At 45.2% G+C, this 27,733-nt stretch overlaps 1 protein-coding gene and 4 pseudogenes across 1 annotated transcript; 2 read left to right on the forward strand and 3 right to left on the reverse strand.

Annotated features, from left to right (window-relative positions):
* Positions 1-252: 252 nt before the first annotated feature.
* LOC117189842 lies at positions 253-7,486 on the forward strand (annotated as a pseudogene).
* Positions 4,215-5,995, reverse strand: LOC117190069 (annotated as a pseudogene).
* Positions 7,487-8,596: 1,110 nt separating the features above from the next.
* LOC117189844 (nischarin-like) lies at positions 8,597-11,537 on the reverse strand. Its single transcript, XM_033394918.1, has 4 exons — positions 11,136-11,537; positions 10,871-11,104; positions 9,028-9,889; positions 8,597-8,965 (listed from the first exon to the last, which is right to left on the reverse strand). The coding sequence occupies exons 1-4, from the start codon at positions 11,376-11,378 to the stop codon at positions 8,820-8,822; spliced, it is 1,485 nt and encodes a 494-aa protein (XP_033250809.1). The 5' UTR covers positions 11,379-11,537; the 3' UTR covers positions 8,597-8,819.
* On the reverse strand, positions 9,954-10,808 carry LOC117189843 (annotated as a pseudogene).
* A 182-nt stretch (positions 11,538-11,719) lies between the features above and the next one.
* On the forward strand, positions 11,720-13,642 carry LOC117189845 (annotated as a pseudogene).
* Positions 13,643-27,733: the final 14,091 nt, after the last annotated feature.

The following is a 27,733-nucleotide window of genomic DNA, read 5'->3' on the forward strand; positions in this document are numbered from 1 at the left end:
CCATTTTTATCCAAAATCCAATAAAAGCAAGTGTTGAATATAAACCAGACAATTAGAAAATAGATTCACTAATCGGATAAAATTATGTGGGCATGGCTAAATATTCTATCTAGCTAGTAATATTTGATGGAATATTAAAATCAAGGAATATGTAAATTATAACTTGAATTAGTCAGTATATTTACGGTATATTTTGAAAATGAGACGGTATATTTCTGAGGTTGGGACCGCATATGCCATATACTACCCGCGGTCATACTGGCCACAGGTACACCCACGACAAAAAACCTAATCCAATACGGAAAATAATTTATTTTCGCTTAAAATTTATCTAAAAAACGCCATATCTTGGCCAGTGGTCGTGTTAAGTTAATCCCCAAGATGTCGCGTGTAACGAAAAGTGATATTTCGCTCGATATGGAGGTCTGGGTGGAGGAGATGTCGGAGGCGCAGTTGGCGTACTACTACAAAATCACAAACGAGCATTATGCTGTGAAAAATGCACTTAAGAGCGCCGTGAACGCCAATGAAGGAAAGGAACTGTTCAATGGCCAAGTGTTTCAAGCTTATTCGTTCAAGGGAAAAGTGCTGCAGGAGCTGAAAGAGGCCACCTTGCCTGGCTTCACGGGAAGAGGACGTGGCCGACCAAAACAGTCTTCAAATATTGCTTACTTGGAGTCATCCGACGACGGCGATGATGATGTTCCGTTGGCCAAGAGATTGGCCCTGTCCGCGGGTAAAAAGGCAGTGGCTGCTGGAACGTCTCCAAAGCTTGGAAAAAAAAGCAGCCGCCGCCGCCGCTGCCGCATCCCCTGGCAAAGCTTCGCCTCAACCCAAGGGAAGCAAAAGTGGCTCGAGTAGCAAATCTCCAAAAAAATCCAACAAAGATGGCGAAACTCCTCCTAAAAACTATCGCCCAGCTGAGGTCAACTCGGGGGGAGGTCTAGTTGTGGGCAGCACTGACGAAAGTAAGGATTCTAAAGACGTTAAGGATGGCAAGGACTCCAAAATGCAGGGAAAAACATATCCGTCTCTGGTGGTGCTGGCCAAACCGTTCCTTAAGATCAAAGACATGGCTGCAACACGCAGCAAGCTGGATTCCAAGGTTAAACTGGTTCTCATGCTGACTCCGAACAAGTTTTGCGAGTGGCTGCTCCAGGAGGGTCTTCTCAGATCCCAGCAGAATTGCATTAATCATCGAAATAGTGAACTGAAATTGGGTAAGTAGGATCAGTTGTGCATCACACCGAAAACTCTTCTCACTTTCACTTCTCCTTAAATCCCTAGGAATATACTCGGATGTATCGAAATTCCCCTATACCGGAGGCTATGTGTGGATTAGTGATTGCTGTCCTTTTCGCTTCGTTTCCGTCTTCAATAATTCAATATTCGAGGGAGATTCGCATCCGCCCACATTTCTTTTAAAGCTTATCTACCATTGGGCCTGCCAGACCAGCATTCAGAATGTAGTCCAGTGGGTCAAGGTGGACAGTGTGTACATCAAGGGCATCTACACCTGGCTGAGAGCCATTTGCACTTTGGGCGTGCATGAGAAGTGCAAAAAGTTAGGAGGTCCCGGAAAGTTTGTGGAGGTAATGTACAAAATTATTCCCTTGATGTTTGCCCATTCACTGTTTGATGTTGTTCTTCCCAGGTGGGCGTCATATCGCTGGGAACCACCTCGCAAGATGGAGCTCAGCGTCAGGTTAAGGTCGAAGTGCTAGGTGTCTATGATTATGCAGACAAATCAATCCGATTGCGTGCAGTAGAGCCGATTATCGATGGAGATCGTAATTACAAGAAACGCTTCCAGGGCATCCTGGAGCCGCTTTCGCGTTGGGTCCACAAGGACAGTACTATTTGCATCGACCTGACGGTAGACAAGATCACCCTGTTCAGTTTGGGATTTAAGAATATTGTCCAGGCATCGGCCACAGACAACACGGCCAAGCACAACAACTCGGCGGTGATGGAGTATTTGCGTAGAATCGTTCCTCGCATGTTCCAGAACACATTGTCGCTGCTCTCGCGTCAGATGATTCAGCAATTCCTGGACGAGCTTGTTTGGCGTGAATCGTTTGGAACGTATGCCCTTCAGGCCTTCAATAACATTATAATACACATAGCCGAGCAGACAAGAGTTACCACCACCGAGACAATCACTCAACGCCTGTATCAGGTAAGCAAAGTGGATCCATTTTATGGCACTAACACTTTTCTAATCCATCTCTTGTTCTGTTCAGGTGGCAACAAACCCTTTCAAAGACTGGAGCGTACTGCCGGCCAACTACAAGGAGACACCGGCCAATGCGGCACCCAAGCGCCTCAAGAAACGTTAGTAGTTTCGTAGTGTTCAATCGACTTGAATTTAATACAAGGCCGTTAATAGAATAATTCTAAGCAAAAGCGTTTGTCACTCCAAAGCAGTGGTCGTCGCCTGTCAAACAGTGGTCGTTTTTCCGTTGTCTTAGGCTTCGTATTCCCTGTTGTTTACACACAGAACCAAGCGGAAAAATGTTATTGTATTGGCGCTCCGACCACTGATCCAAAGTAAAGTGTTTTCTTCTTTTTTTCTTATTCAGTCATTGTCAGTGTTGAGCTCAGGAAAAGTTCTTATGACAACACCAAGTGTTGGATCTAGATACTCGCAAAAAACCCAGCACATAAGCTTATTTTATGGCATCTTTCATGTTAACTTATTTTAAACAACAGAGAACTAAACGAAAACCACTAAATAAAATTGTCCAAAAACTTAAGAAATGGAAAGCCTTGCTAAAGCTATGTTTTTATTTGATTTATTTATAATTTGGAGTGATAAAACGCATACAGTTAATTTTATAATGTGGCTCCAGCCATGTGCTAACTTTATTTGATATTGAAAGTTGATCGGAAGTTAAGTTGTTTTGTTGTTGTTGTTTTTTGTTTGGCGAGTTTGATCCACATTGATAATTTACCCTTACCCTTTATCTGTGCGCAGCGATTAACGATGCTGATTATACCAGCTCCACCAAGGCGCCCAAGAAGGAAAAGAAAGAGAAAGATGTTGAGAAGGACATATTGCCAGCTGGCACCAAGAGGCGCGCGGTGAACACACCGCCACCGCCGCCACCAGCTACGAAGGGACCGGGAAGACCACCAGGCAAGGGCTCAGTCAAACACACGCCTTCAAAGCCAGTCGCACCTTCACCAACGGTGACAAAATCGGCGGCAAAGAAGCCAAAGGAGAAAGAAGAGAAACTTCCCGTGGTGGTCAAGAGAGAGGAGGACGACCTCAAGGGACTGGAGGAGCTGTACTACGGCATAAGCGATGGGATGGACGAATACTTTGAACAATTCCCATACAACTCGCCCAGGGCCAATCCCCATGAGCTTACCAAGACAGTGGACTGCCCGATTTGGCTGAGCGAATCCTTTGACTCCAATGAGAAGCTGCAAACGCATTTGGTGTCGCACATCTCGTCCGATGGCAAGCAGCATCAGTTCCAGTGCCTGTTCTGCCTGGAGAAACATCCTACGGAGTCAGTGCTGGCCAAGCACAACCAGATCATGCATCCCACCGAGACCAAGACGGAGGGTTCGCCCTCCTACTATTGCCTCATTTGCCAGCAGCGGCACAACTCTCTGCATTTGCTAACGACCCATCTACAGAGGGTCCACAGCACCCTGGAGCTGCCCTATTGGTGCCAGTCCTGTGGCTACCGCTCGTCGTCCCATCGCGATCTTGTCAGGCATTTCTACGATGACCACAAGAACCAGAACTTCCTGCAGTGCCCTTACTGCTTGGACGTAAGTTCCATTCGTAAATAGCCTGTAAAGTAAAATATTTCATAGCTCTCATTCCTTGCAGATATTTTACTTTTCCATTCGCGGGTCTGTCAGCCAGTTGCACATCGAGCATTACTTCATGCACTTGAATGATCACGTCAACAAGCGGGATCCATCGTTGCGCTGTCAGAAGTGCTCGCTCAGCTTCCTGGAGAAGGGTGATCTGAAGCAGCATACGGTTCAGCATCATATTAGCATGACCAAGACCAACAGGCCGGTCCGTCTCTTGCTCAACACTTCGCTTCTGATTCCTCCACCAAAGGTGCGCACCCACCACAAGGAGCCGGCTCCCTTCTCCACCTACAAGCGACCGATATTCTTTGCGTTTCTGGAGGGCAAGACCTGTGCCGAGTGCAACACCGATTACGCCAGCGAGGAGACACATTACACGTCAGTATTAACCACATTCATTGCATGTATTTTATTTATTTTCAAAGTATGGCTGTACGGGGTCGGTAAAATCGTAAGCGTTCGCAAGTGAAAGCCAAGACAGAGAGTAGCCAGCCGAAGCCCAGGACACACCAACCAAATCGCAACGTGTCGACAGTCAGGGCTTGGAATCCGAGGACATTGTCCAGCAGACGCACATAGCCAGCCCGCATCGCATCGTTGAAGTCGGAGACAAGCCAGTGCTGCAGAAGCCCCGTGCCCTGAATCCTCATAATGAACATGCTGAGAGATGACTCCAGGTGGCAGTCGCTGCGCATCGGGTAGCCTATAATGGGCGAGCCCAGACAAGCCGAGGAGAGTCGATAGATCGGCTTGAAGGCGTACTGCTGCTGCATGGCGATAAAATCCCAGCGCTCCGTGGTGAATGGATATGCGTAGCTGCGATTGAAGCTGAGCAGGGCCGAGACCTGTTCGCTGGAATTAACGCCCACTATCAGGCGGGCCACTCTACTGACGAGACGCGGATGTACATGACGCAGAACTGTTTCGACCTCATACTCCTTGCGGTGAGGAAGCTATCCAACTGAAGGTTGTACCAGTTGGACATCACAAATCACAAGATGGTCAGCTGCAGGAAAACTGTGAAGTATCGCAGAGAAGGACTGTCTATCCTTGCAGGCGAAGAGATATACAGTACACGGCTGACGGCGTCCAGAAAGCTCAACCCAACACGATTTTGCCAGCTCCTCCTGCCTATGTCGGGACGAACCCAAAAAAGCACACCACTAATGTAGAACACTCCACCAAGCAGCAGAAGCCAGCTTGATTGGTTGAGGGGCAGCAGTAGATACATGTGGCGGGGAATCTCGGTCCGTACCGGAACAATCAAACAGTTTTGTGTGACCATCAACGGATAGCTTCTGTCCCCAAAATCACTGGGGGATCTGATGTACGGATGCGCTGAAATCTCCAAGTGTCCTTCCATTATAAGCTGCGCAATTCGGTCCATATTGACACTGCTCGTGGGGCCAAGATTCTCATGAGGATTAGTAATCTGCAGAGTGGCATTGTGGCGTTGCAAGTACTCCACAAAGGTGCGATAGGCGTAGCCTCGTATATGTCTCCGTCCTGTGTGGGGATCATGCACCACAAACACTCGCGGAATATCATTCTCCACTGGAGTGGACACAAAATAGCCCTGGAAGTTGTTTGTAGTTGCTGGAAAGAGCGGAATCGAAGTGAAATTAATCTGAAAGAAGCGCACTGCCGGATAGGGAGTATAGGAATAGATTCGATCCTTATGCAGCACCAACACGTTTAGAAACTGCTGGTGCCAGAGCTTCTGGAATATGGCGTGTATCGCCTTGTACGAGCCACTTCGTTTTGAGCGCAAGACGACAATTAAGCGACCGCGACGCATCCTTTGCAGACTTTTATTCAGAGCATTCCTAATGAGATCCAGGCGGCTGTGGCAGAAGAGCAAGCTAATGGCATTGTCCGCGTTCATGTTATAATGACCAAGGGGTCTCTGCTTTCGAGTTGGCGTAGACAAATCCACCGTGTGACTTGTGACTTCCATGGCTCGATGCAGCCAAGTTATCAGACTGTTGATATCATCCAGTTTTGTTCTGTGTCCCACGAAGATTGGCGAATTACTCCAGTGTTCCCGGGTAGCGATGACGCTTAGAACAGACCTCACTAAGGTCATGTTGTGACTGCCGTGGATCAACGCTGGCTGTGACCAGCTGAAGAGCAGCAATAATAACAGCCCGTTGCTCATTATGGTTGACTACGTTGTGGCTTTTGGGCGCGCCTGCGACGTCCTTATAAGGCCGTAAATAATTGCTTTAATTGAATCTAATCAGGCTTTATTACCGATAGAAATCAGAGTAATAACGGGTGAATTGCAGGACTTGTTCCTAGGGGCTGAAAGGAGTCTATTTGAAACGTTATGTAGCCTGAAATTCAATGGCTCCCCTTCTCTCGTTACAGCGGGTGGCTGCACTGCGTGAAGTGCAATTATCAGACATGTTGCCAGCGGGTCCAGTTCCGGCACGGCGTGGACTGCAATGGAAACTTCGTGGACGCCATGGAGGCCAATCTGCCCCAGGAGATGCATTGCATCTGCGGCTTCGCTACCAGCAATGGCAACAAGATGGCGCAGCATTTGGCCAACTGTGGCCTGAGCACCTGCTACCCCAGTCTCGAGGCGGCAAATGAGAAAGCCGTGAAGCGCAACATGCTGGACATGTTGGGTTTGGTTCGACGCGATGGGGATACGTCTGGCGAGGGTGCCGACATAAGTGAGACTGCGTACGATGCCACTGATGATCACGGCGAAATGCTGCAGACCCCAAGAGGGCAACACCTGCAGCAGCAGCAGCAGCAGCAGAACCTAATGGAGGTCCAACAGACAGAGCCGGAGCCTCAGACAGAGCTTCAACAGAACTACTTGTCCGCATCTGTGGACCCCGAACCAGTGCCAGTCCTACCCGTGCAGCAGACCTTGCCGGCTCCCATTCAGTTCGGTGAAATGGAGGCGGCCCCGGTCCTGATTGATCCCCAGCATCAGGTACCGGCACCCACCGACTACGCTCAAGTGTCCGTGGTGCAGCAGCACCAGCAGCAGCAGTCGTATGGACTCGGTAACTATGGCCAAGGCGGCATATCCACCGACATTGACATGCCGCTTATTGCGGAGCTGTCCGAGCCCAATGCTCCACCCACGCCCCAGTTCTTGGGCGAAGTGCACACGCCCATGTTCGATGCAGTGGCCGCCGCCGAGCAGCAGCACTATCACGCCCAGCACCATCATCATCCCCAATGATATAGGCCACCCGGCAAGCTAAAATCACGCGACTACACAATTCATTGGCAGAATTACTAGACACACGATTTGCTTTTAAAAATCGTATTTTGACTTTTTTTATCATAAAAACAGTTAAGATATTCAAAAATGAATCCCTTTAGTATCCTCTCGTATAATATCGCGAAGAATGAAGTACATAGACACCCAGTTGAGACATTTTAGGGTAGGGCTTTAAGTTTGTTAGCATCTAATTTTGCATCTTTTTGCAGCAAAAATATACTTACATACTGGAAATAATCTCAGTTGCTTGAAGGAAACGTAACCACTCCTCTGCAATTCGATCTATCCTGAATAATTGAAATAGCTTGAACTTGGCCTACAGTCTGGATATAAGAAAAATAATCATTTGTTAATTAAACAAAGAAATCGAACTTTCAATAAAAGTATATCACGCTATCCTTAGAATGTGCCTTTCCATTGTGTTGGACAATTTACGAATTAAGTTGTTAAAATAATCCCGTTAATGAGCTGTCGGTTTTTATACTTTCATTCCTGTTTGGTAATTGTTTTAAGTGGTGCAATCAAGGAACCGAATGCCAAGTGCACTGCCGCTGCCAAGTAAAAGAATAAATGACGAATGACCTTTACCAAAAAGGAGACAAGATTGATTAGAAGTTCGGGGTTCTTCGTCGCTGCGCATCGGGTAGCCTATAATGGGCGAGCCCAGACAAGCCGAGGAGAATCGAAAGATCGGCTTGAAGGCATATTGCTGTTGTAGGGAAAAGAACTCCCAGCGCTCCAGGGTGAAGGGATACGCGTAGCTGCGATTGAAGCTGAGCAGGGCCGACACCTGTTCACTGGAATTAACGCCCACCAACAGGCTGGCCACTTCATTGATGAGTTGGGGTTCTACGTGGAGAGCTAGCTTCGTAGTGCTTCACCAGAACCTGCTGTTGCTGCTCGATCAGGTCCTCCATGGTCTCCACTTGCTTACCCACGACCAATGCGGTGAGGAAGCTGTCCAACTGAATGTTGTACCAGCTGGTCAGAACAAATCCCAAGATCGTCAGCTGCCCGGGATTAATCCAGTAAAGTACGGCGCTGATGTAGAACACTCCCCCAAGAAGAAGCAACCAACTCCAGCGGTTGAGGGGCAGCAGTAGGTACATGTGACGCGGAATCTCGTTCCTCACGGGGACAATCAGACAGCCATCCCACGAAGATTGGCGTATTTTTCCAATTCTCCCGGCTAGCGATGACGCTCATAACGGACCTCAGCAAACTCATGTTGTGGACGCCTTCGACAGGCTCCAGCCGGGAGGAAGTGCAGAGCAGGAGCAGAAGTATCAGCACTGTGCACATAGCGGGCTGGGACTGTTGTGATTTCTTGCAGCACAGAGGTCAGGCTTTTAAGGCAGCGAATAACCTTCATTAAATATAATCAGCCTTGATTAGTCTTATCAGTGATGAACATTGTGTGGATAATTCACTTGCTTCGAATTGGTCTCAACGCGGTATAGGGTGGCCTCTTATAATTGGGAACGTAATGTGCGCACGGCAAGCTCTTAATCATTCGTGGTCCTACAGGTATACATTTTATTAAGATATACACTTTACATTTTCAGGTGATGATTGAAATATTGCACATCGGAGATAGACGAAACAGTTAAAACATTACTAGAAACAGAGACACACGGCATTAGGGCTTGGTTAAAAAACTAGGACTAATAAATTTAGACGGTTGGAATACTTTTACGCATGAATAGATTTGTGGAATTCTAGAATTGAGCCGATATCATTTCTGGCACTGGCGCTGCTTTAATTGAAGCAGAGCGGAGAGCACTAGGGCTGTGTCCAACTCTTGCTGACTGCCTCGCTCATTGTCCAGAGAAATCTCGACGGCGCGCTCATGGAAACGAGCCAGGACACGGGGCCGATAGTCTACAGAGAAAATACAATTCAAATAGGAAAGAAAAAAGAAGAAAATCAACACGCGAACTCACCCACACTGCCCGCCAGGGGATTGCCAGTGAGTCTAAGGGACTCCAGCAGTGGAAGATTAGCCACATAATCAACCTCTTCGAGATCTTCAATCTGATTGCAGCTCAGGTCTAGATTGACCAATGACAGCAGCTTGCGCAGGCCTTTCAAGGACTTGAGCTTATTTTGAGCCAGCTCCAGTGTGACGAGATTTCCCATTGTCAGATGCCAGTCCACGCACTCGGCTATAAGATTTCCGGACAGAGAGAGCAGCTGTAGATGGGGAAGCTCGTCCAGGTTTTGTACAACCCGGATGCGATTCTGCTCGAGCATCAGGCGACGCAGTTTTGGTGCTGTCCTCACACTGCCATCGATTTGGGTGAGCAGATTGCCAGTCACATCGAGGTCAGTTAGCTCCTGCCACGCATCTGTGCTGATGAGGATACTGCCGTTTGTTGCGGAGGATGGACGGATGGCCTCAGGCAGGAGGCTCGGAACATCGCAGTACTTGTGCAAGTTATCGCAGAGCAGCACCTGGCATATGTTTTGTATAGTCGTGTTGTGAACACAGATTGTTTGTAACGTTGGCTTCAGGAGCTCAATGTCCACGATGTTCTCCGTGGACAGGGCCGAGAATTTGAGGGTTTTGAGATTTCGAAATGCATTCAGATTGAAGTTTAGTCTGTTCGGAATGATATTGCTTCGCCCAATGGGTACGTCCACTGTGTTGTAGTCCTGCGCATAGCTGGCATTATCCTTCACTGGCGTCACTACTAATGCCACGAGTTGTGTGCAGAAGCCCAGGACGTGCGAGAAGTCGTATTTTCCGTCACGATCCAGGTTCGGCGGGCAGGGAAGACTCAGACGCTCGCTAATGGCAAAGACCTGTGCATAAGGTAGATTATTCCATAAATAATATATGTAAATAGTATCTCAGCTACATTTCTTAGTATTAATCGCAATTTATATGTGTATATTAGGCTGCCTTTGCAACTGGGTCCACAGATATCTGAGGATAAATTTCCCGCTCTTCTTTTGCAATGAACTTAGACATCAGCTTATAGAGTAAAGCGATTCCCAGAAGCTTCCTCTGCGTTGGTGTATATTTGTTCTTAGCCGGACCGAAAAAAACACCCACTCGTCGATTTGTCAAATGGTTCATGCCCAGGGCATTAATCATGGAGGCCTCGCGGGTTTGCGCATCCGCGGAGGATATGCCGCGAAAGCCACGAATCAGCAGGATGCCGCGTTTCTGCTCCCAAATGGACAAAATTAACGCTAGTTTCGGATCCTTGGCCTGCTTGATGCTGTCAGGTGTGCCAAGAAGTTTCTCGGCTTGCAGAAAGTGGACAAATGGACGGATGCCCTTGCCCTTGCCTACATAGAAAATTGCTCTTAGGAAAGTGAACCAGACATCAATGCAGTGCATTCCTGGGGCCCGATTCACAAGCTTGTTTGTTACGCGGAGATCCAGCAACAAATAGTTGAAATATTGCAGATCTGTATTCCCCTGTTCGCGATGCCATTTAATGTGGGGGGCGGCATACTTTGAGAGTTTTTTGATGCTCTGACAATTGTTCTCCTACTGCAGGGTCTGTTCCAGCTCAGGAGAGAAGTTTGTGTAGCGCCTATTTGCGATAGTGCCAAGGGAGTACTTGGCACCTCGAAAGAGGATAAAGTTACTGCCTAGTTTTTGCAGCTGCAAAGGCCAGCACGTGACTATAGAAGTTAACAAAAATTTCGACATTTCAATAAATAAATATTACTAGTATATACTGTGTTCGTTTTAAAGTGTGAATTATATCTGAAACATGAGCCTACATATGTACATATGTTGCAGGGATAGAAAAGTGAGATTTTTCTCACCTCCAATGCCGACAGGTTGTATTCCTTTTTGGAACTGAGAAGCGCATCGCCGCTCTCGTCGAATAACTTCGCAAGATCCTGCAGCAGATAGATAATGTCGTATTTGTTGAAATCCAGGAATTCAGCCAGAGCCCGCGGTAGTTCCGTGCGAAAATAGATGAGCAGCTCCTGCAAGTAGGCTTCCAGTTGTTCGCGACGCTGCTCCGGAAACGCTGGCTGCTTATTACCCACAAGCTGCAACCGAGATCAACATGAATAGATATACGAGTATGTTTTGTTTTAAGGGGCGTAACTTTTTTGGGGGCAATAAGTTTTTGCTGATTGCTATATCCTCCACCAGCTTATCATGGAGCTGGGCAAAGTCTCGATAGCGCCGCTCCACCATCCACTCCACCTTTGCCACCCGCACTTTGATGTCATAGTAGGTGACCCCGGCGCTGGAGGTTTCGTTCGTGTATTTCGGTATTGTCACCGTCGTCTCCTCGTTCTGGCGGTAATAGCAAGCCATCGCTGTCCTTTCCTCACAGATGTTTGACGCATTAAACACGTATTTCTAGGCTAAACATGCATTTAAACGCAATTTTCTAATTTATTGCAATTGTAGTTAATTAATTGGACAGCTGTTTACTGTTATCGATTAGAGATGAGCGAAAGTCACAAGCAAGTCACTGTCACTGCGGCATTAAATTGATAATCCCGACTTGCACTTAAGACTGGGCTTTGACAATTATTAAATGAAAATGTCAATAAATGTAATGAATCATTGGAGTTTGTAGTACTAGCGATGTTCACAGCTGCCAATTGGATCACTGACAACAAAAGTTGCTACTCCTCACCGCCTATCGATATATTCCTATCGGTGGCACCTTTTGTTTATATTTGTACTTGTTGGCATTTGTTCTAAGAGCGAAATTAATCCAACGAAGCAATGCCACTGGCTGGGCCACCTGAGAAATAACTATTATATCTGAGATGAAAGGAGACGAGGGCTAAAAATGGCATTCCTGGGCGACTGTGTGATTGTATTTGTGTCGCAGGCAAGTGGTGGGAGATCTCATGTTGATGCCAACCATTGAAATTTCAATTGTTTTTATTTGTAGATGCTGTTTTTTACCGGAGGATGGATGTTTTTCAACAAGGAACTCTTCAAGCACTATGAAATTCGCCACATATCCGTTCAGCTGATCTTCTCATCCACCTTCGCCCTGTCGGTGACCATGTTTGAGTTGATTACATTCGAGATCATCGGCGTTCTAGAGTCGAGTTCCCGGTACTTCCATTGGCGCTTGGGTCTCACGTTGCTACTGTTTATGGTGACGGCTGTGATACCGATCTATATCTGCCACTCTGTGATACACAGCATTTCCTTTTGTAAGTTGTCAGCATGCCCTCCAATATATACTCGCTCCAAATCGCTGAATCTTCCTTAGTTCCCGACAAATTGGTGAGAATATTGACGACAATCTGCTGGTTTGTCTTTCTCTATGGCCTCTGGCGTATTGGTGAACCATTTCCACTGCTTAGTGCATCCCACGGCATATTTACCATTGAGCAGGGCGTTTCCCGGATCAGTGTCATTGGTGTCACTGTAATGGCCATACTGTCTGGATTTGGTGCCGTGAACTATCCCTACACCAGCATGACCTACTTTATCAAGTAATGTTAATCGTTTCTTATCATTGTGATGTACGTTTTATTTAATTTATTTATAATAATTATTTAATAACGTCGGCAGTGCACCGCACAAACAGCGGCGAAGGTGGGAACGCATTGACCATCAATCTGCGTTTAAATTAATTTCGTTGGTGATTTCCAGACATCAAACAACTAAAGCAAGAAGTCTACGGCTTGGAGGAGCTACTGCGCTCCGTCTTCCTGGAGTTGAATTCGCTGAAAAACATGGAAGAGCGTCAGCGTTGGTCGGAAACGCTGAAGGGAAAGTACTTTAATGTGATTGGACACTTTTTCAGTGTCTACTGCGTCTATAAGATATTTATGGTAGGTCAACAAAAACATAGTTTAACATTTATATCGAAGTCTTTATTTATGTTTTTCCTCAATAGTGTTGCATCAATATCATATTCGACAGAGTGGGTCGCAAGGATCCCGTAACCCGTGGCCTGGAGATAGCCATCCATTGATGCGGCTTTGACATAGACTTTGCCTTTTGGAACCAGCACATTTCGTTTTGGCTGGTTGGCTACATCGTGATCACCTCCATACGGGGCCTGTTGCTAACCCTCAGGTGATAAAAGGTTAAGACTGTTTTTTTGTCTCTAACCTTTTCTATTTTGCAGTTTTTTTATCGCATTTCATCGAGTAAGTCGAGCAACATCATCGTGCTGATCCTGGGGCAGATCATGGGCATGTATTTCTGCTCCTCGGTGCTGCTAATGCGCATGAATATGCCAGCCGAGTATCGGGTGATCATCACCGAGGTTCTCGGCAATCTACACTTTAACTTCTATCATCGTTGGTTCGATGTCATATTCCTGGTCAGCGCCCTGACTACCACCATTGTGTTATATATGTCTCGGAAGCCTGTTCCTTCGGATGACTCCGACTTACACTGAGAGAGGGAGAGACAGATAGTCTTTCTATTAGGCTAAGGAGAATTGTCTTAGAATAATTTAGTATAACTACGGCAATATGAAAGTTGTTTAAATCAATGTATATACCAGTGTATATATTGAATTGAATATTATGTAACTATGTAACTTCACAATCAATGCACAAAAATCAAAGTTAAGTATATCTGTGTAAGAAAATTAAGTATCGAGTTGTTTCTCTTTATAAAACCATTTTGAGACGCTATAGTTGGGTTTAATTCTAATAATTGTTTTGCCCTATCTGTATTGTACCGATTTCTCAGTATTTTCAAGCTTTTCTAAGCTTTGGAGGCTTTCATTTGCAGCTTTGCTTTCTAGGTCTCTGGGTTGCTGGGTTACGCCGTGACATAAGGTTGTTGACTCAACATTGAGAGAGTCCAGTCCGCGCACCAACTTTGAGCGCATTTCAAATTACTGTTACGCTCCAATCCCATTGTTCCCAGGATCTTAACATAGTGCTCTATTGTTCCTTGAGGCAAGGCGAATTGAATTGTCTTGTTGGGTAATTGTGGTGGGGTGTGGGCTGTGCTGTGGTAGTATTGGGGTAGCTGAAAGGATAGGGCGGATAGAAACTTTACTGGACATTGCCAATGCTGTTCAAATATGAAATTCAATTAAAGAATATGAATATGTAAGACTGTAACAAGCAATTCCTTTGAGATATCCGCTTCTCTTTACTCCGAATTTCTTAGCTCTCCCAAACATTTCATTTCATTTCAATTTCTGTGAATTTGCACGCACCTGGGGCTCATCTTGAAAGAAAACATTCGAACCATATACATTCAGTTTCATAGGCTTCTACAGCAAACACTTCTGGTGTTGGAAAAACTTCCATAAAAAGCCCTTTCAATTAAAGGTGGACAACGTTTTGTATACGGCGTTGCCATACGTCCTCCCAAAAAAAACAGAAGCACATCAGCCATTGAATTTGCAACTGTTCCCGCTCCCAAGCCGATGGCCCAGCACAACCCACTCAGATGAGGAGCAACTTAATGGGCTATTCCGGGACCGCACATCGCTGGCTAAAAATGCCATTAAAATGTTGCGGCTGCCGCAGATCCAACTGGCGGAAAAAATACATTTCGAGTGTCTAGATGAATAAATCATGAAACAAAAATGATTGAGGGGTTCTCATGGCGGGTTCCTCACGCCCTCACGGGTACACGCCCACATGGATAGAGTCATTCGATGTCTCCCAAAGCTGTAATCATGTCGTTGTCAGAAGTGCAGGACATGAGTAGAATGTCGAGGAATCAATCTGCTGTAAATTCGATGGGTTTTATTTACAGAAAAACGGCTATGCTCGGCACCTACCTATCCATCGATTTCATCGATGCCCCCGCTGTCTCGGGGCTGGCTTCATGGCCATTATGCAAATGTGGCCAACAATTGATTAGAATTTTAGTGTGCTATTGCACATACGCCCCGTCCCTTATGCTTCGTATGCTTCGGCTCCCATAATTAACGCTGTATGCCCTAGTCACGGTTGGCTAATTAGCATAAATTCAATTAGGTTTCTTGTTTGCGCCTTCGGTTGTCTCTGGAGCCTTGGAAGCCGCAGTCCACCCTTCACTCTCCTTCCCGCCTCCAATTTAGGGCACACTTGCGCTTCTGGCGGCTCTCGCCTCCACGTAGGGCGTGGCCATACTTAGCATATTTCCTGTTTGACATCTGACCTTTTGTTGTGCATTCACGGAATGTGTGAGCGTCAGATTCGCGCGCTGCCAAAGGTACTGCCACAGAAACGATTTGTGGCTGTGGCGGTTATCTGTCTCCGGCTCTGGCCCCGGGACAAAAGGCATTTGCATAAGCAGGGAGGCGTTTCTTCAGATTGCCGACGAATCTGTGACAAGTTATGCAATACGTCCTCTCGTAGGTTTTACGTATGTACGTTCCCATGGGAGATAAGTGTGATACGGATAATAGTACTTGGGGGACTGGTTACCAGGCGGATGAATTGATTCCGAAGTGGAGCCAACTCCTGCCTTAATGGCCATCGTTTGCCATTCGTTAACCTTTGGCTTTCGCTTCAGCCTCATTAAACCTCATCTACGGTGGGCGTCCGAGAGGCTCTACCTAGCAACCAACCAACTAATTAGGTTCCATCTCCACTTCGGGCTCTGCCCACGTCCTGGGCTGCTCATTACTGTAGGACTCCATATAATTAAAGCTCGGCCAGGAGCAAAGTGCAACAACAATCAAGGAACAACATTGATTACCAGATGAATGCCATAAATGGCCGATACAGACCCGAAGGACCCTGGCCAATAAACAGAGGTGCTGAAGCTACATACAGAAATGTTCAGTTCATTTTCCAGGATTACCTGGCCAATTTTCCAGGATTACCTGGCCATTCCACCTTTAAACTTTAAGCGGAATATTAAATATCTCAATACAGATTTGCAATCAAATTATTTGGTATATCAAATATTTAAATGGCCCGCAGTGCTCCCTCGGCAAAGGGAACTGATGGCCAGTCATTGGAAGTTGGCCAGCGAACCGGGGTATCGATGGGGTATTTTTAAACAGAAAATACTCGTAAATGCTACGATAATGTGCATGGTTCCCTGCCAGAGTGCATCCGTCCGAAATTGCTATAATTTTTCATCTCCACAGCACAGCCACAGACACAGACACCCTGTTTTGGTAAAGTAATATATTTTTTGTTGCCTTAGCCCTGATGTCCGTATAGTCTATTTTTTCCCAACTGGACCGAGCTGTGTGCAATCAACGTTTTTAATCATGATGCTGCTGATGGAGTGGCTGTGGTAGGAGGAACAACCTGGGCTCAGGGAAGAACTTAATTATTTTGCGTCGTTCTATATACTGTAAGCCATCCGATGTGATTGTGGGCCGAGTATGTATGTACATCTGTCATATTCGGTATATGGATGGAAGTACAGAGGTGTGTTAAGCTTACTTTTATGCGTCCAAGGCCGCCTTGACCACCTGACAAGACAAGGCGGTAAGCTTTCTCAAGCTATCGAACATACACCCCGAGCCATTCGCTGCAAGTGCCGCAGCCCGCCGCTCCTCGCTCTCCATCTGTGCCCCCACACACTTTTACTGGGCCAAGATTATTGCTCCATTTTGCGCCCCAAAGACTTTTCCTCCACTAACGGCAAAGTTAGCCCGCCTGTGTGGAGAGAGGATGAGAGGTGAGAGGCTCATAAAAGTGTCATAAATGTTGATAAGACATGTTTGTCAAACCTCCTCGATTGCCCCGTGCACCTGCCCGAGCTGAGGGGAAAGAAATGATGTGCCAGGTTGTTTGTCTGGCAGATATGCTATAGATTACTTTATTACCCCTACAGCAAGTCATCTATAAGTTGCATACACAGTACTTGTAAGTCTGTCGATTTATTAGCATAGCAATTTATGCGCCAGCCTAAGAGCAAAAGACATTTCTTTCGAATAAATGGCATTTTCCAGCTTTCAGCAACTGTGTGGAGTCATCTCTCATCCGGCTCACAATGGCGGCCACTTCTCCAGTCCTCCGTCAGTGCAGAGGCCGCAACCCATGCAATCAGCACTCTAACTGGCCATTTGCTGGATGCCAGCCGGGCCGGGCATCGCCTCTAACACTGCCAATGATGGCCTCAATCAGAGCTGTCATAAACAACGACAATGTCGCCCGACAGTCCCCATGACTATCCTATGGATCCAGTTGTCCATTGAGAGAGAGAGACAGAGGGAGATGCATAAGAGTGAGCGAATGAGAGCAATAGAGAGGGAGAAAGGAGTGACAGTTCCACCGGTTGATTCTTGTGTTTCTTTTGTGGAACCATCAATTGCCATTAATATGGAAATTATGCAAATTTAATTGACTTTTGCCGAGGCACACAAAGACCCATTGTAGTGTGATGTTGTTGTTTTACCCATCGCGAAGGTGTTGATATGCGATTATGCTATTATGTTTCGTGATGGAGATGTTAGAGAAACTTAAAGACGCTGAATAGTGGAATTAAATAGTGTGTGAAATCCATAATGGAAGCCTTATTAAGCTTATGGAAGCTATAATCGTAAGATCCATGAATATTGGAGTTGCTCCACGCTTGCTTTTTCTCTTCCTTGACGTGTAAACCTACTGAAAAGAATCTTATATCAAACACAAATATTTTCCTCTATTTTTATACCCGATACTCAAAATGAGTATTGGGGTATATTAGATTTGTGGTAAAAGTGGATGTGTGTAACGTCCAGAAGGAACCGTTTCCGACCCCATAAAGATTATATATTCTTGATCAGCATCAATAGCCGAGTCGATTGAACCCTGTCTGTCTGTCCGTCCGTCCGTCTGTCCGTCTGTCCGTCCCCTTCAGCGCCTAGTGCTCAAAGACTATAAGAGCTAGAGCAACGATGTTTTGGATCCAGACTTCTGTGATATGTCACTGCTACAAAAATATTTCAAAACTTCGCCCCGCCCACTTCCGCCCCCACAAAGGACGAAAATCTGTGGCATCCACAATTTTAAAGATATGAGAAAACCAAAAACGTTGAATTGTAGAGAATGACCATATCTTCAAGACTGCGGAATCTGAATTGGATCGTATAATTATTATAGCCAGCATCAAGAAAACAATTTCATTTTTTCTCGCCCTGTCTCTCTCTAACACACACGTAGCATAGGCGGCTTTGCTTAGAGTAAAACATTAGCGCCTAGATCTCAGAGACTACAAAAGCTAGAGCAACCAAATTTGGTATCCACACTCCTAATATATCGGACCGAGACGAGTTTGTTTCAAAATTTCGACACACCCCCTTCCGCCCCCGCAAAGGACGAAAATCTGGGGATATTCACAAATCTCAGAGACTATTAACGCTGTTAGATCTCACTATAAAACGTATATCTCAAAATTTCGCCCCACCCCCTTCCGCCCCCACAAAGGACGAAAATCTGTTGCATCCACAATATTGCAGATTCGAGAAAACTAAAAACGCAGAATCATAGATAATGACCATATCTATCAGATTGCTGAATCTGGATCAGATCGGATCATTTTTGTAGCCAAAAGCAAGAAATCAATTTTCAGTGGCTACGCAGCGCCCGACGTCACGCTCAGACTGATTTTCTGTCTCTCTCGCACGCACTCTTTGTCGTGTGGTTCAATATTAGCGGCGTCTGCCGCAGGAGAGCCATACTGACTTAGTATCGGGTATAACTGTAGAGTTGCGGTGTCCGCAGCAACTCACAACGTTCCACCTCGTTTTCTTGTCGAACAAAGCGTTTCTCCGGACAAAGGTCTTCAGAAATCTGTCAGCACTCCGCTTTGGCTAGTCCCTGCTTGAATCCTTTGTCAATTTACGGAAAGTGTTCAATATGCTGCTGAATTTATCCTGAAATGGCCCTCAATTTGCACCTCAATCAAAACTTTTATTAAGTTCCAGACACCACCAAGCCGGCGCCTTCTTGTCTGACGAAATTGTTTGAGATCCTAACCCGACGCACTCACGTCATCTACCGATTCTGGCCAAGAGCCGCGCTCTGTAACCTGGCTGTACCCTTTTTCATTTGATGATTCGCTTCAGTCTGTGACTCAAGCCGGTCTTTGGCTCGGGCTGCCCTTTGGCAACGCCACTCCGGCGAGATTGCACAACGAAAGGCAAGAAAAACGTCGGCACATCGCGTGATTTGGTAATGTTTCGGGCCCAGACCAGAATATACCTTGTTCCACATGACTACGGCTTTGTTTTGCTTCAGATGTGTAAAATGATACAAATCAATAGTTAAAGAACAATTCTCTGAAACATGTATTCAGGGGCTTGCAATATTCCAGGAATATTTGCCATATGCTCTAGAATTGAGCTTTTTGAAAATACTATTGATATTTATTGAGTCCAGTTCCCCATTTGCCATTTTGGATGTTTATTTTTATACCCGATACTCAAAATGAGTATTGGGGTATATTAGATTTGTGGTAAAAGTGGATGTGTGTAACGTCCAGAAGGAATCGTTTCCGACCCCATAAAGTATATATATTCTTGATCAGCATCAATAGCCGAGTCGATTGAGCCCTGTCTGTCTGTCCGTCCGTCTGTCCGTCCCCTTCAGCGCCTAGTGCTCAAAGACTATAAGAGCTAGAGCAACGATGTTTTGGATCCAGACTTCTGTGATATGTCACTGCTACAAAAATATTTCAAAACTTCGCCACGCCCACTTCCGCCCCCACAAAGGACGAAAATCTGTGGCATCCACAATTTTAAAGATATGAGAAAACCAAAAACGTAGAATTGTAGAGAATGACCATATCTTTAACATTGCGGAATCTGAATTGGATCGTATTATTATTATAGCCAGCATCAAGAAAATAATTTCATTTTTTCTCGCCCTGTCTCTCTCTAACACACACGTAGCATAGGCGGCTTTGCTTAGAGTAAAACATTAGCGCCTAGATCTCAGAGACTACAAAAGCTAGAGCAACCAAATTTTGTATCCACACTCCTAATATATCGGACCGAGACGAGTTTGTTTCAAAATTTCGCCACACCCCCTTCCGCCCCCGCAAAGGATGAAAATCTGGGGATATTCAAAAATCTCAGAGACTATTAAGGCTAGAGTAACCAATTTTGGTATCCGTACTCCTGTTAGATCTTACTACAAAACGTGTATCTCAAAATTTCGCCCCACCCCCTTCCGCCCACACAAAAGACGAAAATCTGTTGCATCCACAATATTGCACATTCGAGAAAACTAAAAACGCAGAATCATAGATAATGACCATATCTATCAGATTGCTGAATCTGGATCAGATCAGATCATTTTTATAGCCAATAGGAACAAATCAATTTGCAGTGGCTACGCAGCGCCAGACGTCACGCTCAGACTGATTTTCTGTCTCTCTCGCGCGCACTCTTTGTCGTGTCGTTTAATATTAGCGGCGTCTGCCGGAGGAGAGCCATACTGACTTAGTATCGGGTATAACCGTAGAGTTGCGGTGTCCGCAGCAACTCACAACGTTCCCCCTCGTTTGATTTATATTGTTCGCATCGTTCAATTTGTTAATGATCTCCATGCCTTTATTTACTGCATCTATTACTAAGTTTAGTTCATTTGCTTAAACACTGTAGCTTGAAAGGTTGTTAATTTTCTGATCTACTTCTTCTTTGTCCGCTTCATTTAATGTTCCGAACAAATACTTCAATACGGATCCTGCTACATATATCTATTATACCTCTTTTATTACGTTTGACTTTTTTCAGCCCATTTATTTTCCTTTGGAGTTTGTCTACTAAATATTGTACTTCAATTTCGTTTTTAAATTCATCAGCTTTCTCTATTAAAGTTGTATAGATTTCTTCTGTTTTTGTTTAATTAATTATGAGGGAGTGATATTAATAATTAATGGGTATACATGTAAAGGACAGTGTATCAAGCAGTTAGCACTATCCCATCTAAATTAACATTTGAACTTAAGATACCATCGATAAGACCTAACCGATATAACCAGACTTAACCGATGTTTAAAAGACCTAACCGATAAGGGGTTATCGATACGGGAGTCGGTTGTTGGAAGTAGAAGCAGAAAGTTGAACTAAAAGTCGGAAGAACAGACTCATTAATTGCACATCTTAAATCATACACTTTGTACTCTTTTTCGAAAAACACTATTAATAAACGATACATTATTATTAATCTTACATTTGGGGGCTCGTACGCGTCGAATACAGAGCTCGGAGTGTGTGAAAAAGAAAAACAGAAGAAAGCAGAAGCTGATGCAAGAAGAGGATTGTTGAAAAGTTGTTAAAGTTGTTGTTTGTAGCTACATAAAGTTGTAAAGTTGATGTTGGTGGCTATAAACATTAAGTTGAACAATCCAAATTCTGTGAGCCTAACAGTAGACACGGAGTTTAATAAAAGATCGGTCGTTTAATTCGGTTGGAAAATTGTGAAATTCATTGTCGCGCCGCAGCGTCGCCTTGTCCGTGCGCAGTACGTACACAAGCAGAAAAAACACGCACAGACACGTTGTGTGTGATACACACTTATAAACAGAAAAGACAAGCACTCGTCGGGTACACAGACACAAGTCGAAAAGAGCCGCAAAATGATGCAAACACCGCCGCCGTTGCACTGGAAAGAGAGAGAGAAGGAAGAAGCTGTACCAGGAACGTCGCGCCCGAGTGCAAACGAGATGAAAGATTTTGAAAATGCGGAAAACAATACTGATGACAAGATTGATCAAATGATAAAGTTGCTAAGTTTGAAACTGCTTTGCGATGAGCAACGAGAAATGAAGATCGCTCCAGATAATTTTACAAAAGTTGTGAGCGATTGTGATGGAAAATCGGTTCCCATAGAAAAATGGTTTGAGATATTCGAAAAAAATGCCGACGCATATGAGCTTACTGAAAAGCAAAAGTATGTGCAGGCCAGAGGAAAAATGACCGGTGCAGCTAAGCTTTTCCTTGAAGCTGTATGCGTGTGCACCTATGAGGAACTCAAGAACGTATTATTGGATGAATTCACATGTAGCTATAACAGTGCAGACATTCATAAGCTGCTGCAAGAAAGAAAGAGGAAGAGTAGTGAGTCGATGCACGAGTACTTGCTGCAGATGAGAAAAATAGCAGCAGTCGGACATGTTGAACACGCGGCTGTTATAAGCCATATTGTGAACGGTCTGGACATAAGAAACGAGTATAAGTATTTCATGTATCGCTGTAAGACCTTCAGGGCCTTGAAAGAAGAGTTCGATATCTATGATCGTTTGAACATATCGGAGAAGAAGGGCAATAACTAACAGCATAAAACGAGTTTCAAGCAGCAAAGTGGGCAAAGCGGTAAAAAAGAATATTGCTATAACTGTGGATCAGGAGAACACAAACGCAAAGACTGCAAAGCCGAAACGAAGTGTTTTAAGTGCAATCAGAATGGTCACATTTCGCGTAACTGTCCTTATGAAGCTGATAAAGTTGATAAAGTTCGCGTCATTTTGGATCGCAGTCGCATGAAAAAAATTCAAATAAACGGCATTGTTGTTGACTGTCTTGTGGATACAGGGTCAGATGTAACCCTAATCAAAGAGAGTATGTTGAAGACCATGAAAAACGTTAAACTTTTGAAGTGCACAACTATGTTGCGCGGTCTGGGTCAGATATCAACAAAGCCTGTTGGATACTTTAATGCAGAAGTTACCGTGGATAAGTTGCAGACCACACAGAAGTTTTTAGTAGTCCCCAGTAGCCAGATTGATTTCGACGTACTTTTGGGGCATGATTTCATTAAAAAGTTCCGTTTCGTCGCTGATATGCAAGGATACGCGTTTTTGAAGCATGACGCAGATCCTGTGCCAACAGATGAGCATGCTCTTATATATAATGTAACTGAAGAGTCATCCTTTGTAGCTCCGCCGCAATATCGAAAAGACGTTGAACAGATGATAAGAAACAGTTACCAAATGCCCACAGAAGTTGCAAAGCAGTCTCCAATCCAACTGAAGATAGTTCCCGACGGAGTAATCAAGCCGTTTAATCACTCACCGAGTCGTTTATCAACAGACGAAGCCAGTGCCGTAAAGAAGCAAGTCGAAGAATGGATCGAGCAAGGAATCGTGCGCAAGTCATCTTCAAATGTAGCGAGCAGAGTTGTCGTCGTGAAGAAAAAAGATGGTACACTTAGAGTTTGCGTAGACTACAGGAAGTTAAACAGCATGGTATTGCTGGACTGCTTCCCAGTCCCGATCATGGAGGAAGTCTTGGAAAAGCTGCAGTCGGCTAAGTGGTTTACCATAATGGACCTTGAAAACGGATTTTTCCATGTGCCTATGGAAGAGCAAAGCAAGTCGTATACGGCCTTCGTCACAAAGGAGGGATTATTCGAGTTTAATAAAGCGCCTTTCGGATTCAAGAACTCGCCAGCTGCGTTCATTCGGTTCGTAAGCTATATTTTTCAAGAATTAATCAACTCTGACATTATGCAGCTTTATATGGACGACATAATTGTTTACGCCGCGTCGCCCGAGGTATGCATGAGGAAGACGAAGTTGGTCCTGGAGACAGCTGCGCAGTTTGGCCTAAAGATCAAGTGGAAGAAATGTAGCTTCATGCAGCCACGCATTAGCTTTCTGGGCCATATCATTGAGGACGGGAGAATCTGGCCCGGCAAAGAGAAGACAGCAGCTGTCAGTCGGCTTGCTACGCCCAAAGACATTAAAGCAGTTCAAGCATTTCTGGGACTCACAGGCTTTTTCAGAAAGTTCATCCCTGGCTATGCACAAGTTGCCCGGCCGCTCACGAATCTACTCAGGAAGGAAGCAGTTTTCAACATTAGCGAAGCAGAGCAACAATCGCTAAAAAAATTAAAGAATCTGCTTGTAATCGCACCTGTATTACATTTATACTCACGAGAAGCGCCAACGGAACTCCACACGGATGCATCCAAAGAAGGTTTCGGAGCAGTTTTGTTGCAGCAGTTTGATGGCAATTTCCACCCGATTTACTATTGGAGTAAAAAGACTACACAAGCCGAGTCCAAACGTCACAGTTACTATTTGGAGGTCAAAGCTGCATACCTCGCACTCAAGAAGTTTCGTCACTACCTGTTGGGGATCAAATTTGATCTTGCCACTGACTGTGCGGCGTTTAAGCAGACAACAACGAAAGTAGATATACCCAGAGAAGTTTCCCAGTGGATTCTGTATATGGAGGACTTTACATTCAAAGCAGTACACCGCCCAGGGGACAGAATGAGACACGTGGACTGTCTCAGTCGTTTTCCGCAGACATGCATGTTCGTGACGACGGAGCTAACAGCTCGGATAAAGAAAGCACAGCAGGATGACGATTTCATCAAAGCCACAGTTGAGATCCTGAAGCAGCACCCATATCAAGACTACAAGCTTAAAGGAGGCCTTCTCTTCAAATCTGTAAATGGCAATGACGTTTTGGTGGTTCCAAGGCTGATGGAAAGGGAAATCATTCAAGGATCGCATGAAGTTGGTCATTTCTCCACAGCGAAGACAATGCACTCAGTTCAGCAGCAATACTGGATTCCGCACCTTGAACGGAAAGTAAATAAGTTGATTACTAATTGTATCAGTTGTATAATTTTCAGCAAAAAGTTGGGCAAACAAGAAGGCTATCTTCATTGCATTGACAAGGGTGACACACCACTATACACGCTGCACGTTGATCATTTGGGACCAATGGATGCGACAGCCAAGCAATACAAGTACATTTTTGCTGTGGTAGATGCATTCTCCAAGTTTGTGTGGCTGTTCCCAACTAAGTCAACAGGTCACGAAGAAGTTGTGAAGAGGCTGAGAGATTGGTCATTTGTGTTTGGTTTTCCCAAGCGCATAGTCAGCGACAGAGGAGCAGCGTTTACATCCAACGCATTCAGCGAGTTTCTCAACGAGAACAAAGTCGAACATGTGTGTACAACGACAGGTGTGGCGAGAGGCAACGGTCAGATTGAGCGGGTGAACCGTTCAATTTTGGGTATCATCGCAAAGCTCTCAGCTCAGGAGTCAACGAAGTGGTACAAGCATGTGCCACAGGTCCAGATGGCGATTAATTCGCATGTGCATTCTACGTTGAAGTCGTCGCCATTCGAGGTCATGTTTGGGACAAAGATGCACAGACAAGCTGAAAGTCGACTATTGGAGGTGCTCAACGAGGAGTTGGTTACGCAGTTTAACAACGAGCGCCAAGAACTGCGTGACCAAGCGAAACAAAACATTCAGAAGGCGCAAGAGGTGTACAAGCGCTATTATGATAAAAAACGACGACCTGAGCACGGCTACAGACTAGGAGACATGGTCGCGATCAAGAGGTCGCAGTTCGTCGCAGGACGCAAGTTGGCCAGCGAGTATCTAGGCCCATATGAAGTCACCAAGGTAAAGCGGAACGGTCGCTACGACGTCAGAAAGATTGCTCAAGTCGAGGGGCCAAATATCACAGCAACGAGCAGGGACAATATGAAGCTATGGCGTTTTGTCTCAGAGAACGATGATATATTATCATCTGGGACAGATGAAGATGAGCAGGAGGGCCGAATGTAAAGGACAGTGTATCAAGCAGTTAGCACTATCCCATCTAAATTAACATTTGAACTTAAGATACCATCGATAAGACCTAACCGATATAACCAGACTTAACCGATGTTTAAAAGACCTAACCGATAAGGGGTTATCGATACGGGAGTCGGTTGTTGGAAGTAGAAGCAGAAAGTTGAACAAAAAGTCGGAAGAACAGACTCATTAATTGCACATCTTAAATCATACACTTTGTACTCTTTTTCGAAAAACACTATTAATAAACGACACATTATTATTAATCTTACATACATATACATATATTGTTCCCGTTTTGAATATGAGCAAAAACTATACAATACCAAGATGTTGCATGAGCGACCAAAAAGCTGTTCTATGGCGGGTCCTAACATTAGGACCCAAAAGGCACGAGGGAGCGCGCGGGGTTTCGATTCCCTTTTCGCCTGTACTTCGTCTCTACCGCGACCCCGCTGCCCATCGGTTTCGTCTGTTCGGCAATGCCTTCACCAGCAACGAAATAATTCTGGACTCTCGAACCTCAGCACCGTCAAAGCGGTGGTCGCGGATCGCCGATGTCTTTGGAGCGGCACAGTGGGACCTTTGACCGTCTCAGCTTGCTAAATTAGTTAGTGAATATGAGTTCAATAAATATTTGCACACTGAAAAAATGTTAAACTTTGATCGCTTATATCTCCTAAACTAAAACTATCTTGAAAATTCGATTGGAAAATTCTCTATTAGATGCGTACATTAAATTTATCTAAAGCACTCATACAATTTTTTGACTATTTCAAAGACATCAGCGACCACGCTGCCCTACGGTTTCGGCACGATGACTCTGACATGCTTTCACACCGACTCGACGCTGACCGAGGCATTGACGAAGCCGAGTAGCATTTCGGAGGCGAAGGTAGCGTAAAAGAGAATTGAAGTACTAGCCCCGCGCGCCCGTACCTTGAAGCGTCAAACGAAAATTAAACGAGGGGGAACGTTGTGAGTTGCTGCGGACACCGCAACTCTACAGTTATACCCGATACTTAGTCAGTATGGCTCTCCTCCGGCAGACGCCGCTAATATTAAACGACACGACAAAGAGTGCGTGCGAGAGAGACAGAAAATCAGTCAGAGCGTGACGTCGGGCGCTGCGTAGCCAGTGCAAATTGATTTGTTCCTTTTGGGTATAAAAATGATCCGATCTGATCCAGATTTAGCAGTCTGATAGATATGGTCATTATCTATGACTCTGCGTTTTTAGTTTTTTCGTATCCTCAATATTGTGGATGCAACAGATTTTCGTCCTTTGTGTGGGCGGAAGGGGGTGGGGCGAAATTCTGAGATATACGTTTTACAGTGAGATCTACCAAAAGTGCGGATACCAAATTTGGTTACTCTAGCCTTAATAGTCTCTGAGATTTGTGGATTCCCCAGATTTTCGTCCTTTGCGGGGGCGGAAGGGGGTGTGGCGAAATTTGGACACGAAACGGTCAAGGTCCGATATCACAGGAGTGTGGATACCAAATTTGGTTGCTCTGGCTCTTATAGGTTCTGAGATCCTTGAACTCATATTTTGCAATTGGCAAAGCCGACCATGAAACCTGTGTGTTAGAGAGAGACAGAGCGAGAAAGAATGAAATTGTTTTCTTGATTCTGGCTATAAAAATTATACGATCTGGTTCAGATTTTGCACTCTAGAAGATATAGTCATCCTCTACGATTCTGCGTTTTTGGTTTTATCGTATCTTTAAAAATGTGGATGCCACAGATTTTCGTCTTTTGTGGGGGCGGAAGTGGGCGGGGCGAAGTTTTGAAATATTTTTGTAGCAGTGACATATCACAGAAGTCTAGATCCAAAACATCGTTGCTCTAGCTCTTATAGTCTTTGAGCACTAGGCGCTGAAGGGGACGGACAGACGGACGGACGGACAGACGGACAGACGGACGGACGGACAGACAGACAGACAGACATGGCTCAATCGACTCGGCTGTTGATGCTGATCAAGAATATATATACTTTATGGGGTCGGAAACGATTCCTTCTGGACGTTACACACATCCACTTTTACCACAAATCTAATATACCCCAATACTTATTTTGAGTATCGGGTATAAAAAGCATTTGTTCCTCATGCAACATCTTGGTATTGTATAGTCTTTGATTAAACACACGACATTGTGTTGGTATTGGTATCACACGCGCCGGCGTTTTTCAAATGTTTGACAGTCGCGCTCGTCTGTTGTGCCCGGTGTGACCGCGGATA

The sequence above is a fragment of the Drosophila miranda genome, assembly GCF_003369915.1.
Source record: "Drosophila miranda strain MSH22 chromosome Y unlocalized genomic scaffold, D.miranda_PacBio2.1 Contig_Y1_pilon, whole genome shotgun sequence".
Lineage (NCBI taxonomy): Eukaryota > Metazoa > Arthropoda > Insecta > Diptera > Drosophilidae > Drosophila > Drosophila miranda.